General features: G+C 40.3%; 1 protein-coding gene across 1 annotated transcript; it reads right to left on the minus strand.

Moving 5' to 3' along the window:
* Window positions 1-3,186: 3,186 nt before the first annotated feature.
* pkd1l3 (polycystic kidney disease 1-like 3) lies at window positions 3,187-15,934 on the minus strand. The gene is made up of 7 exons (XM_067448182.1): window positions 15,838-15,934; window positions 11,410-11,600; window positions 11,192-11,327; window positions 7,361-7,556; window positions 5,928-6,144; window positions 3,409-3,493; window positions 3,187-3,315 (listed from the first exon to the last, which is right to left on the minus strand). Exons 1-7 carry the CDS (start codon window positions 15,923-15,925, stop codon window positions 3,269-3,271), a joined length of 960 nt encoding a protein of 319 aa, XP_067304283.1. The 5' UTR covers window positions 15,926-15,934; the 3' UTR covers window positions 3,187-3,268.

The following is a 15,934-nucleotide window of genomic DNA, read 5'->3' on the forward strand; positions in this document are numbered from 1 at the left end:
TGCGGCATATTCTCACGCATGCGTCGAGTTCACGTCAATAACTTGGCGGATAAAGTCGTTATTTTGATTTTGTGCATTTCAAATTTTGAAATGGGAGGGCGTTCATGTGCAATTTTTACCTAGAAAACTCGTATTTACGATAATTCCGAGAGCATGTGAATGCAGTATTATGCCGCCTTCACGTGCTATCAGAAGTTTTCTACTTCCCACTTCAGAAGTCGTGATTACGAGCTTGTTGTGTTCAAGTGCTTTGTTGTCGGTAAGAATAGAGGATGCCAGGTTCATACTTTTGGGAAAATGTTACTTTAACACTATAACCATTTCACTGTCATTTCTTGGTCCCAAAAATCAAATCATATCACTGGGCATATTGTTTATAATTACATTCACAATAAAGGCATAATGTAGACGAGATAAGGCTGCTTAAAGACTCAAATGGTAATAGTTTTCAGCCATACATGATCCTATTGTATAGCTACTTTACCACACTATCTATAGTCAGCTTGCTCACTATTCTGGAATGATGGTCAACTAAATGCGATTTTCGATGTATTTAAAATATACAATATGCTTCAAATGATTATTAATTTATGTAAATTTGTACTACTTTAACGACAAGACAAGACAATGAAATTGTTGCGGAAAACCCCCCGAATAAAACACCTGCTACAGCAGAAATTCGTCTCCCATCCGCCATTTTTAATGGTTATGCCACGCCCATCTCGGGAACTTGGGAATCAAAATTATTTCCAAATGTCCCAGTGGTAAACACGACATCGGGAGGTGCTCATGTGCCATTTTTACCTCGGAAACTCATATTTACGATAATTCCGATATGCAGCATAAATCCCGTCTGGCTAGCACTCTTCCAATAATGTTCACGCATTAGGTTAGTAGACGGAGAGAAGACGGTCTTTTGTTTGAACCTGAACACATTCGACCACATGAGCGTCTACACTACGAAAACGAAAGTCGAAAATGGACAAGCTCAAAGCGTTTTAGACCCGTTTACGCCAGTATTTACTGTCTTCCTTTTGTGATCTGATCGACCAAAATGCATCTTAACCCCTTAACTGTTACCGTCCCCCTGGCGGACGCACGGCACTCTTTTTTCGATCGCCTTTTTTAAATCATATTTTTTAGTAATTATCATAAATAAGGTATCATTCGAAAGCTTACAAACTCAAGTTTCATCCTGTGAAAACCGTTTTGAAATCAGACGTTGCGTTACCATGGAAACGATACTCTAAAATCTTCTAGCGGGCTCCTCCCCTAGTGGGCGGTGTCATGTTTCAGAATATGAAATGTATTTGAACTACTTTAAAATCAAAATCATTTCTAATCTTGACAAAACACACATCATTGGAAATGTCTGAGTCTCAAGGTTCCATATTTTGTTTTATTTACAGGAAAATGCATCAAAAAAAACAATCAATGGAAATTGAATGACCCCCGGTGGCTATTTCTGGTACAGCGCCTAAACAAAATCTCATGGGCACTTCAATTTTTGTGATATCAACTTCAAATTTGGAACACAACTTGGTTAGACATATGGCTTTGGTTTTATAGTAATTTTAGAGTAAAATTTTTTGGTAAAATATATATTTTATATTTATAAAAAATATTTAGTACTGTATTTTTCATTTTCCGTCAATTTAAACTTCCATAACTTTTTAATTCTTTCATATTTTGAAATGCTTTCACTTCAGCAATAATCTGCTGCATGTCGCCTTTAAATCAAGACCAAACTCAAGTCTATACTCCAAAGTCTATTTTCATGACTATTCTAAAAAAAGGGGGTGACAGTTAAGGGGTTAATACCAGGTGTAAACGGGACCTCTGTGTGGCACTAGGCATGTTAGATAGTGAGCGGTTTGGACAGCTCGGCCTCCAGGAGCTCAGTTCACCTCTGTGAAGAATAAACAGAGCCAGAGTAACGTCTGTATGTGCTTTGCTAACTCATCTGGCCTGAAGCAGGTGTGTGGATGTACAACTGAGGCAATGACACACCTTCCTAATAATAGTGCGCTCTGGGGAAGCACAGAGAGGGCCTGCATTGCCAGTCCCAGCTAAATGTTTACAGGCTGATATAATAATTTACAGTTTTAGCACATTTTACAATTTTCAGCCCTTGATACTACAGTTTCACCTATACAGATTTTATAGATGCATGAAATAGTTACATGTTAAAATTATCAAATGATGATCAGTCTTTGATTATGAATGTTAACGAAGTGGTATCCTTGTAAACACCGTCAGCCTTGTTTATAGTCTCGCTAGAGCATTTAACCGCCACATTCAAGAAAGACATGAATAATTATTAAAGTTATTCAGACAATAGCAGTGAATATTCAGCTGCTGCCACTTTAATATATCTAATATCTCAAAAACACATGCGATTTATTTAGTTTACAGATATAACGACTGTCAAATACACACAAAGGTTACATAAATAGTTTAATTGAAAACCAAATATAAGAAGTCAATGCCAAAGGAGCATAACAGCCAGAGATGATAAGCTAAGAGTGGTAAGGCTCCGCCCTCATCTGGAAAGGGGGCGGGGAGAAGCAGCAGCTCATTTGCATTTAAAGATGCATGCACAAAAATGCACAAAGTCAAATATATTTTGATTAATACACTGAAATGCATTGGAAAATAAGTTTTTTATTGACAGTAAATACATTTTACAGAGTATTTATGGGGTTTACAGTGACTTAGTGAATATTCAGTGTTTTTTTAAGAATGTAATATAGCTCTCAGACTAAGATGACACTAAGCAAATCTCAACAATCACATCAGAAACACTAGTTACCAAAATGTATGAGAACCTGCTCTTCTAATAATTTAAACAATGTCTAGAATGATACTGACCACCAGCATGTACATCTATCGTTGTTTGTAAAACAATCCCAATATGACATTTGACAGATTTGTTATCCGTTTTCAAATGAATTAGAAAACCCACTTTGTTTTTTGATTTGATCAGAATAAAAACCTTCGTTCTTGTAACAGTATAGACTAAATAACTTTTTTTTTAAACAGTTCTGTACACGTAGGTATTTTACTAAAACGCTTACATGAAAAATAAAGTCCGCCTACACAAATGGATTATAACTGCAAGAGACAGCGAGACGCCAATCATTCACATAGTTATGAAAATAGCATCCTCTGTTCCCAACACCAAAATCTAGAATAAAAGTGGGTGAATTTGATGACAATCTCAAGCCAAGCATCTTCCTTCTCATTTTGAATTTGGGCTGCGACACAATCAGGATATTGATCTCCCAGAGTATTCCTCACATTTTTTCTTTTGCTCTGTAAAATGGAAACATTAGTATTATTTTGGTACTACTGTTCAGATATTGGCACAGAAAGCATGATTTCGTTTTTCCGAGAGCATGTTCTCACCCTCCAAGAGCAGGTTGACCTCCTCGTTGCTCTCCACAGCTACTGGCCTCAGGATCATGGCAAAGAAGATCGCCACAAATATCACCTATAATCCATAACGGTTGTGAAAGAGAACGGTAATCTCAATTATTTCTCCTAGTCATCAAAATTAAATTAAATTGAGAGCCAAAATTAAAAATGTATACACTCATGTATCCTCATTATTCACAATTAATCATACTCAGTACTTCAAGGGATAGTTCACCCAAAAATTATCCCATTATTTATTTGCCCTCAAGCCATCCTACACTGTAAAAATAAAATCCAAGGAGTTGAGTGAAACAGCCAATCAGAGCAGAGCTCAACATTAATATTCATGACTATTCCAAATAAGGCAAAAACAGAGCATTACATCCTAGGGACAATTTATAGGGTTGTAAAAGGACCTTTAAAACTGTGTCTGGACCTATTTTGACCTTAAATAAGCCACATACCCTCTATGTAGATATTAGAGAACAATTTAACATATTGTTTCAAATCATTCTAGGGCACCTTTAATTCCTTTTGATCAGCTCACATAGCACAGCGTTCGTGGCTCGACTCGTTGAGACTGTTTTCCAAGATGGCTGCCGTCTGTAAACGCGTAATGCGCTGTGTTTATAAAGTATCTTCTTGTATCTGTTTGTACTCTTACAAAGTTCTCAATGCTTCGGTTTGCATGTAGGGACCCTCATTATGCTGCCGTGTTAGTGTGAGACTATTTTGAGCCTTTTTAGTGGTATTAAAGGGTTACTTCAGCGATTAGCATATGGCTTTGTATCAGTAGAAACCCTGGAGTATATTCAAATGATCGTGCTCCCCCCTCTTATATCCCCCTGAGACGAGAGATTTATGCATTTTATTTCTGAAAAAATTCCTCTCGTGACGCAAATTGACGATATTTGCGTCACGAGAGGAATGATTGCCCAGAGGCTAAAGACTCCAGCCAGCAGAGGGAGCCATTTCCGCATGTTTTCAACTTGTGCATGGGGAATGGAGATCACACTCACAGCTCAGCTACAGGCATTCATTTAAACGGATGCTAAGCAATGTAAGTGTTTTAACTTCTCAAATTAATTTCTATGAAAGTTAAGCTTCCAAAGGCATGAACTGAAAACGCGTTGTGAATGTATGCCGCGAATGTGGTCGCGATTACCTCAGCTCTCATCACGAGAGCTCATCAGCTCATTTATGACGTTAAATGTAATCTGAGTCTGCTGTGAAACGCTGCAACTCGATCGTTATATTGAACAGGCACGTTCAGTATTTAATTGTAGGAACTCAGTTACAGTAATCCAGTAGTGGTGGCTTTGGGAATGGCCTCACAGGGCAGCGAAGCATTCTGGGAATTGTAGTCTTTCATCCCCATGAGACAAAAATACATTTTCTGTCTTTTCTCAGTCTAGAAAGCACCAAATTAAAAAATATTTTCACATTTCTACTACATTAATGACCCAGTTTAAATACAGATTCATCTTCCCAGCACTGAAGTACCCCTTTAACTAGCAATTTAATTTCACTTACCCCATGCCTCATAGACAAGCGCTATAAGCTAATCTGTTTTTAGAGATAAAACTCTTTACATTCGATTTCATGAAAACGCATCCCAGAGAACGATCTACTCGGTAACCATCTGTTTATTACCCCAAGGCTCATTTCTTAACCGGAGTTGTCCTTTAACTGTTTTTAACCGTAGTATTTTTACAGTCTTTTACTGTTAAAATTATGATTTTTTTTACAGTGCTGATATAATCAGTACAATCAGAGTTATATAAAAAAAATGTCCTGCCGGATCCAATCTTTATAATGGCAGTGAATGGCAGCCCAAGGCTGATTTATGGCTGTGAAGAAGTTTGACATGCTCTGACATTTGTTTTGTTTTTTCAGTTGTTTTAAAGCATATTAATGGCTAAAGTCTGATTACACTGGATTCAGCACAAACAGGGCTACAGTAATATGTGAGCAACATGTACATAAAAGTTTGTATTTTTGAGAAGGTAATGTATATGCATAGTTTTTGAAAATCACTGAAATAAGGCCATCTAACACATTTTAAACATTTGTTCACAAGGCTTTTCAGAACTGGATATTGTTGCCTAGAGTTTTTTCTTCTTCAGAACAGTGTGAAAACCGTTTTGATCACTCATTGATACAAAACAATAGAGCCTTTTAACTTTTGTTGGACACTTATTGTCAGAATATGCGGGGTGTTTGTAGTTTATTCATAAAATCATGTTTAATTTAAAAGAAGTAAACTGACTTTACATTGTCTTTACATAAAGACTTTACATCCAATACCATTCAAAAGTTTTAGAACATTTTTTAAGGCCTTCTGAAACGATGCGTTTGTGTAAGAATAAGTTAATTTTTGATTAATTTTGTTTTCCAGTATAGAATAGCAGGCATTTATCATTTTTGGGCGAGCTATCCCTTTAATTCTCCTTTTTCCCAAGACCTCCACCTTTTCCTGAGAAGAGGAAAAGAATCCCCCTGGTTCTTACCTTAAGGGGCTGCATGATGAAGATGCTTTGGACAAGCGACAAGGTAAGAGTGACAACCCACTGTATGGATGACTCCCTTCCGTACTGGAAGCCATAAAACAGGGTAAAGAAGGTGGAAATACCGCTAATGGTAAAAAGCAGGGTCCAGCCAATAAAAAGAAACCACCAAGGCAACCACCATCCCTGTTTCTTCTTCTCTACTTGCACAGATGGAGTGCTGGAACAAAAGTCACACACAAAAACAGCTTTAGATCACAGCCCACAAAGTACTGCGCAAGTAAAACTAATTTACAGCGTAACCTTCGATAATTATAGTGTAGGCTACCTATAAAGAATACATACATATCGGTATAAGGGACCAATATGCACATTTTGGAAAATAAATGGGTAACAACCAGGAAAATTAACAAATAGTTGTATACTGCAGGTCGTTTAGAACTAAGGGGAATTTATTATGATAGGCAACAACCTTATGTTTGGGAGATCCATCCAGGCTTTTTTTTTTTTTTAAATCACATGGTACATGAGAGCATTTATACAGTAATGTTTTTTATGCAAAAGTACATTTTTGTTGTTGATCATTTTGCCTGTGTTAATGCCAACTGCATACATTTTGGTACAAGTGTGTATTTTTATTGGAAGTTTACTATTTTAACCTCATTTCCTTTAATAAATAGATTTAACACTGGTAACACAAAAATAGTTCGTCTCAGGACCGTTTGGACAAAAATGTCCCCAAATGAAACCCAATAAAACTGAAATTTCTAACCCCAGGGTCATTTCACTATAAAATGATACAGTGTTTGTTAATAGGCTAGGCTTTCATTCTTTTAGCAAAGCTTTGCTGTTTGTTTTTTGTTTTTTTACCGGATGGTGCGGTTTTCTAAGGTTTGGCCTATAAAGCAAATATTTTCTGCTTCTGCATATTAGTCAATTGAATAAATTATGCAGCTATAATTGTGTGTGTGTGGGTGTGTTACTATGAATGGCAGAGTGTGTTTGATTGTGTGTAATAAAAAAAAAATTGTCTGTGCGTGTAAAATTTGAGAGAAAAACTCAATCCCAAATCCACCCACTGCATGTAATGGGGAAAAAGTGGTACTGCGCCCAAACAAAATCTCACTGAAAGCTAATTTTTTGAAATATCAACATCAAATTTGGAAAACAACTTAATTAAATTAATGGCTTTGATTTTCTAGCAGTTTTAGAGTTCAACATGTTTTATTCAACATAATGTTCATAAATCATTTTTATAATCCTCTATAACGCTTTTTTTTTTGTTATGGGTCTTCTCTAAGATTAGACCAACCTTAAGTCTCCATAGCTTAAAATGTTTTTGACAGTTTTTAGACATTTTTTCCTCTAAGGACCTCAGAGTAACTTTTGTAAGTTGATGCACAAGGGTTAATACATTTACAACAGGACAAGCTGACCTTTGGGAAGTGTGCTGGACAGACACCATTTCAGCCTTCTTCAGCAGAACACTGACTGTCCCACGTGCCTCCCGAAGCTCTTCATTAAGAAAGTAACCCTTTTCTCCCACGTGCTCCAGTAGGCGAGAAATGTGGCTCAGTGTATATAAAACGAAACGGCTGCAGAACGACCAATGGGGGTCACCAACACTTTCTACTGCACGGGAACACACAACACATATGATGAGTCCCTGTGTAATAAAAAAACATGCACATTGGGGGATTTTTTTTTTAATGAAACAGAACTTAAAGGTGAAGTATGTCGTTTTTGCGACATTAGTTGCACCTGGGATTACAAAAATAAAGCATATTTTTAAACAATCTGCGTCGCACCTTTCCCAACTCAAACATCACAGACACAGCTCTCAGGGGTGCTTGTGAATGCTTATCTCAACAGGTTACTTTTAATAAAAGGTCTTACATATTAGCTGTGTTGCTATGTGTCTTGAGTAAGCTAAAAACTCTAGCGCAAATGTCATCCAACGCATCTGCACTGGGCACATTTTTCCAGTTGCCACGCCCTAAACTCTCCACCTGCTACAGTAGCCACGCCCCAAACTCTCCACCTGCTACAGTAGCCACGCCCCAAACTCTCCACTTGCTACAGTAGCCACGCCCCAAACTCTCCACCTGCTACAGTAGCCACGCCCCAAACTCTCCACCTGCTACAGTAGCCACACCCCAAACTCTCCGCCTGCTACAGTAGCCACGCCCCAAACTCTCCACCTGCTACAGTAGCCACGCCCCAAACTCTCCACCTGCTACAGTAGCCACGCCCCAAACTCTCCACCTGCTACAGTAGCCACACCCCAAACTCTCCACCTGCTACAGTAGCCACGCCCCAAACTCTCCACCTGCTACAGTAGCCACACCCCAAACTCTCCGCCTGCTACAGTAGCCACGCCCTAAACTCTCAGCCTGCTACAGTAGCCACGCCCCAAACTCTCCATCTGCTACAGTAGCCACGCCCCAAACTCTCCGCCTGCTACAGTAGCCACGCCCCAAACTCTCCGCCTGCTACAGTAGCCATGCCCCAAACTCTCCACCTGCTACAGTAGCCACGCCCCAAACTCTCCGCCTGCTACAGTAGCCACACCCCAAACTCTCCGCCTGCTACAGTAGCCACGCCCTAAACTCTCAGCCTGCTACAGTAGCCACGCCCCAAACTCTCCGCCTGCTACAGTAGCCATGCCCCAAACTCTCCACCTGCTACAGTAGCCACACCCCAAACTCTCCGCCTGCTACAGTAGCCATGCCCCAAACTCTCCACCTGCTACAGTAGCCACACCCCAAACTCTCCGCCTGCTACAGTAGCCACACCCCAAACTCTCCGCCTGCTACAGTAGCCACGCCCTAAACTCTCAGCCTGCTACAGTAGCCACGCCCCAAACTCTCCATCTGCTACAGTAGCCACGCCCCAAACTCTCCGCCTGCTACAGTAGCCATGCCCCAAACTCTCCACCTGCTACAGTAGCCACACCCCAAACTCTCCATCTGCTACAGTAGCCACGCCCCAAACTCTCAGCCTGCTACAGTAGCCACGCCCCAAACTCTCCATCTGCTACAGTAGCCACACCCCAAACTCTCCATCTGCTACAGTAGCCACGCCCCAAACTCTCAGCCTGCTACAGTAGCCACGCCCAAACTCTCCATCTGCTACAGTAGCCACGCCCCAAACTCTCCGCCTGCTACAGTAGCCATGCCCCAAACTCTCCATCTGCTACAGTAGCCACACCCCAAACTCTCCATCTGCCACAGTAGCCACACCCCAAACTCTCCGCCTGCTACAGTAGCCACGCCCCAAACTCTCCGCCTGCTACAGTAGCCACGCCCCAAACTCTCCATCTGCTACAGTAGCCACGCCCCAAACTCTCAGCCTGCTACAGTAGCCACGCCCCTAACTCTCAGCCTGCTACAGTAGCCACGCCCCAAACTCTCAGCCTGCTACAGTAGCCACGCCCCAAACTCTCCATCTGCTACAGTAGCCACACCCCAAACTCTCAGCCTGCTACAGTAGCCACACCCCAAACTTTCCACCTCCTACAGTAGCCGCGCCCAAACTCTCCATCAGCTATAGTAGCCACACACCAAACTCTCCGCCTGCTACAGTAGCCATGCCCCAAACTCTCCACCTGCTACAGTAGCCACGCCCCAAACTCTCCATCTGCTACAGTAGCCACGCCCCAAACTCTCCACCTGCTACAGTAGCCACGCCCTAAACTCTCCACCTGCTACAGTAGCCACGCCCCAAACTCTCCATCTGCTACAGTAGCCACGCCCCAAACTCTCCGCCTGCTACAGTAGCCATGCCCCAAACTCTCCACCTGCTACAGTAGCCACGCCCCAAACTCTCCATCTGCTGCAGTAGCCACGCCCCAAACTCTCCGCCTGCTACAGTAGCCATGCCCCAAACTCTCCACCTGCTACAGTAGCCATGCCCCAAACTCTCCACCTGCTACAGTAGCCATGCCCCAAACTCTCCACCTGCTACAGTAGCCATGCCCCAAACTCTCCATTTGCTACAGTAGCCACGCCCCAAACTCTCCGCCTGCTACAGTAGCCACGCCCCAAACTCTCCGCCTGCTACAGTAGCCATGCCCCAAACTCTCCACCTGCTACAGTAGCCATGCCCCAAACTCTCCACCTGCTACAGTAGCCATGCCCCAAACTCTCCACCTGCTACAGTAGCCATGCCCCAAACTCTCCACCTGCTACAGTAGCCATGCCCCAAACTCTCCATTTGCTACAGTAGCCACGCCCCAAACTCTCCGCCTGCTACAGTAGCCACGCCCCAAACTCTCCACCTGCTACAGTAGCCACGCCCCAAACTCTCCATCTGCTGCAGTAGCCACGCCCCAAACTCTCCGCCTGCTACAGTAGCCATGCCCCAAACTCTCCACCTGCTACAGTAGCCACGCCCCAAACTCTCCGCCTGCTACAGTAGCCACGCCCCAAACTCTCCGCCTGCTACAGTAGCCATGCCCCAAACTCTCCACCTGCTACAGTAGCCACGCCCCAAACTCTCCATCTGCTGCAGTAGCCACGCCCCAAACTCTCCGCCTGCTACAGTAGCCATGCCCCAAACTCTCCACCTGCTACAGTAGCCACGCCCCAAACTCTCCGCCTGCTACAGTAGCCATGCCCCAAACTCTCCACCTGCTACAGTAGCCATGCCCCAAACTCTCCACCTGCTACAGTAGCCATGCCCCAAACTCTCCATTTGCTACAGTAGCCACGCCCCAAACTCTCCGCCTGCTACAGTAGCCACGCCCCAAACTCTCCATCTGCTACAATAGTCACGCCCCAAACTCTCCACCTGCTACAGTAGCCACGCCCCAAACTCTCCACCTGCTACAGTAGCCACGCCCCAAACTCTCCATCTGCTACAGTAGCCACGCCCCAAACTCTCCACCTGCTACAGTAGCCACGCCCCAAACTCTCCACCTGCTACAGTAGCCACGCCCCAAACTCTCCATCAGCTACAGTAGCCACACCCCAAACTCTCAGCCTGCTACAGTAGCCACGCCCCAAACCCTCCATCAGCTACAGTAGCCACGCCCAAACTGAATGAATGTCAATGAATCATAACACATGACATTGCAGAAGAATTTGCAGATGTTTCAAAAACGTTTAAAACTTTTTAAAATTACACATACATAAATGTAAAGTAATGTAATAAAAACTGTCAATTATAATAAAATAACTGACTTACTATATCATGCGTAAACGACACTGAGATAATGCTCAATATAGCACATAAACATGTAATGTGTGTAGTACTGATCAGGGAACCTTGCATAATCTGAAGGACGCCATTGACTTTATTCAGGGCCCAGAAAAGATCCCCACTGGTCTCAGGCCGTATCTCTTTGGCAGCCAGCATGTTTTTCGGGCTTTTGCTGAGATGATTTAACAGTCCTACGGTTTCCTATGTGTACGAACAGAGCATTCACTTATAACCACGATACATACAGCAATCTACTTGAGAGAGCAGTTATTAAGCTTCATACCTTCATGATGATGTTCATAGACACAGCAGCAACTGCTGTTGTTTTCTTGGAGGACTCAGCCTTTTCTAGGTTTCGGAGAAAGCGTGGTTTGATGTGTCTGAAGATAGTAATGATGAGGATGTTGATGGGGAACATTAAAAGGCCGCTCTCTAAGCCTACCATGAACTCCTGCCATGTCAGTGTGAAAGAACCTGTAAAATTCAAGAAAATATTTTGTGTATAGACATATATTTTTAGTAAAACATTTAAAACTTATATTAGGGCTGTTGATTTAATGCATTAACTAAATCAATCAGTTATGGGGAAAAAATAACACGTTAGAAATATTAGCACATTTTGCACACACACCCTAGACCTAGTTCACTTTAAGTATGTCTCAGCAGGTGCATTGTGGGATAGAATGAGAGCATTAAAAAACATCCACTATGGTTTCGGACATATCTACACCTTTTTAAGGGTATAGGAGGCGATTTTGGACACAGCCACAATATTGTGTTTTTGTTACTTATAAAGCCAGAGCAGAACGACTGTGCTTCACTGAGCGACACACAGCGTTTCGTTTCTGAAATGATTCAATGACTCACTTATAAAGAGAGCCATTTACTTCATTCCTGAATGAATCAACCGTTTGAATGAATCAAATGAATGATTCAATGACTCACTCATTTAGACATTTACCGCCACCTACTGGCAGTATGAGTTTCTTATTTAGAGTTTAATTTAATAGAATTAAAAAATATATCCTATTAAAGATATAATTTACCCCAAAATGAAAATGATGTAATCATTTACTCACCCTCATGGCTGTTGAAGCCTAAATGTGTAAAACAATTGTATTCTAAAGCTTTAGAATCTATTCTTCTCATTTAACACAATAATGACTTTAAAAAACCCTTTTGGGGTAATTTGAAAGCCAAATTTAATGTGCGATTAATTTTTACATGAACTAGATCAGTGGTTCCAACCACGTTCCTCGAGGCACACCAACAGAGCACATTTTGCATGTCTCCTTGATCAAACACACCTGATTCAAGTCGTAAGCTCATTAGTAGTGACTCCAAAATCCGATGTGTGTGTGTGTCAGACATATTGCACTGTTGTTGGGCCTCCAGGAATGTGGTTGGGAATCACTGATCTAGATTAATTAAATCACCACATGGTATAATTAATTACATACAAAATGTAATTGATTGACAGCCCTAATATATAGCGTTCAATCATTCACTCATGCTCCAGAAGGAAACATGATGCAGCCGGGGGTGAAAACTTTTGCACAGCATGAAGTTTTTTCTTATTTTGTTTATCTTATCTTTTTTTAATTTAGTGCTGCCCTTTAGAAGCAACAGAAATTCCTTACATGTTTCCTGGAAGACAAATGAAGCACAATTTACCTTGATCTTCCAAAAGTTTTCACCCCCGGCTCCTAATGTGTCATATTTCCTTCTAGAGCGTCAGTGAATGTTTGAACCTTTTTTTTTTTTTAAATATCTGAGTCCCTCAATCGTCCACAGTGGGAAAAGATGAATCTCAAAATCATACATTCACTGATGGAAATGGTTCAAATATGCACAAGATGCTGGAAAACTGAAGATTTTTCTGAAGAACGTTAGTCAGTTGAACTGCTTAGGAAAAACAAGAGACTCAAGAACAACCATCACAAAACACACACACAGCCGTGGATCATCCAGGGAATGGCAAACGCACACACACACACACAAGGACACACACACACACACACACACACACACACACACGTGGATCATCCAAGGAACGATACACAGGTTTAAGAATCACTGGTATGAAAACTTCTGAGCGGGGTCCTTTTTATGAATTCAAGTATTGTAAACATGTTTAATCTAAAATATTGGTAACACTTTATAATAATGGTCCGTTATTAATAGATAACTGTGCAGGAAGTAATGCAGGACTAATGCGTAGCACTACATTAACACTTCAGCTACTACTATTAACTAATATAGAAACAAGCTGAACTAATCAGTAAGGAATATTGAATTCAGGACTAAAGATAGTTCCTTATTAGGTAATTAATAGTTACTGAATGAGACTGGCGTCACTAATAACTCATAGGTAACAAGAAAAATTATAAAGAATTACTAATTAATTACTAATCACAACATTAACATGTCTGAGATGTGAGAAATTGTCTATTTTTACTCTCAATGTGGTCATAAAATGCATCACTGATTACTAAAGTGTTACCTAGTCATGATGCAGGAACTTCTGGCGATCTGGAGCATTATTTTAAAGTGGAAAACATTGTTAGATCACTAGCAGTTCTTAAAAATTCTCCTTTATTACTCTGAATAAAGTCATAAAATGCATAACTAATAACTCAAGTACCCAATCACTCTTCAAGGACTTCTGGTGATCTGGAGCATTATTTTAAAGTGACAAACCATATTTTCCTCTTTAAAATAATAGTCCAGATCACTAGAGTAACTCCTGCATAATGACTAGGTAACACTTTAGTAATTAGTGATGCATTTTATGACTTTATTCAGGGTAAAGAATATGATTAATTACATCTCAGACACACAATAATGTTGTGATAATTGGTCAGTTAGTTAATAGTTATTAATGAGGCTAATCTCAGTCAGTAATTATTGATTACTTAAAGGTAGGGGAGGTAGGAATTGGTTAAAAAACTTTTTTTTCCAAACTTATTTAAACTTTCTTTATATATCAATACATAATTAAAATGTAAGTACTCTGAAAAAGAAAGTATAAAACTTGAGTGTCTGTAGACCTCTCACGACTGTTTTAAAGACAGCTCATTATTTCCATTTACTCCACCTTCTCCCTTCTGGGCTCTTTCCAAAGCCACGCCCCCAAAACACATGAACGCGCTACACCGACCAATCAGAATCACATGTAATAAAAAATCAAACTTTATCAGTATGAATATAAACAGATAAGATGTCTTTTAGTACTCACTATCAAACTAGAATACAGATACTGGTAAAGTTTAAAATATATTTTTGTTTGATTTGGTAACGAGCTAGTTATTTTTACAAGGCACAGAAAACGGGTAGCATCATGTTTTTTCAATAGCATCAGTTATATTGTAATGAAGATGAATTTGGTGTAAGATTCATAACATATACTGTGTTTTGCATGTAAGAGTTTCCATGATGAAAGCATTGTTGATTAGCAGTAGCTAAAGCTAACTTAGCTCTAAAAAAAGTTCCTGGATGCGTTGTACTAGCTTCTACACATGCATTTTGTTATCTAAAGTTAATTTTGCAAAATTCAACACGACAGCGATCAACTTGAGCTAAGCATATTGAGTATTTATCATCTCTACTAATGGCTAAGTGTAAAATATTGTAACTTTATGCTAAGTAATGTTATGTTAGCTATATTAGGCAGCTTCATGTGCTCTTGATACATGCTTCATGAAAACATAAACCGAAAAAATGTATAATCAAAATGAAAGATGACCTGTCCAGCAGAAATACAGCCAGCAATGAGTCGTTTTTCAGGTCCCTCAGTTCTCACCATCGTTGAAAAGCCACGCAGATATTTACTCGAGTTTGATTTCTTTGTTTATCCAAAGACTTTCTGTGCATTGCCTTTTCTCGTACTGTCTTCCTTTTTTGCATTGATTGCCTTCGCTGACTGTAAAACCCTGCACTGTGAATTTTGAATGCTCTTTCTCTGCCATTATTTTGCCGAGGTTTCTTGCCTCTTGAACTCCTCAAATCAGAGAGAGTGACAGTCGCCCAAGGCAATCATTTGTTTCGTCCCGAACAAAAATAATGAGTGGTGTTTATTGCAGATTAAAAACTCTAGAGTCACTCGGTTTTTATACTCTCCTTTTCAGAGAACTTACATTTTAATTATGTATTGACACATAAAGAAAGTTTAAACAAATTTGGACAAGTTTTAGATCAGTCCGTCCTACCCTACCTTTAATAAGGAACTATCTCCTAAATTCAATATTCCTTACTGATTAGTTCAGCTTGTTTCTATATTAGTTAATAGTAGTAGCTGAAGTGTTAATGTAGTGCTACGCATTAGTCCTGCATTACTTCCTGCATAGTTATCTATTAATAACGGACCATTATTATAAAGTTTTACCAAAATATCTTATCCAGAATAGTATTAAATTAAAAATAGCATACATTTTGTTTCTTTGTTAAAATAATTAACATTTTTCATATTCTGCGAGGTGTATGTAAACCTTTGAGCTTGGCTGTATAAATAGATAGATTTATATCTTATAAAATATATATGTGTAATGAACATAAATTAATAAGTATGTAATAAATTAATACCTGAACAGAACATGCCTTTCAAACAGGATGCGTTGCATAATAATACCTGCATGCTGATGAGAGCGGGATGTCACATTTGAGCGTTACATAAATTCAGAAAATCAAAAATGCTGCAGGGAAGTTTTCTGACCTATCTTTAGAAGGACAGGAGACTCCTGATCAGCAGGAAGGTTCCAGAACATGATGTTAATGGCCATGGTGCAGAGCAGCAGACACATGCAGCAGGA

This window comes from Pseudorasbora parva, chromosome 1 (assembly GCF_024679245.1).
Source record: "Pseudorasbora parva isolate DD20220531a chromosome 1, ASM2467924v1, whole genome shotgun sequence".
Classification (NCBI taxonomy): Eukaryota; Metazoa; Chordata; class Actinopteri; order Cypriniformes; family Gobionidae; genus Pseudorasbora; species Pseudorasbora parva.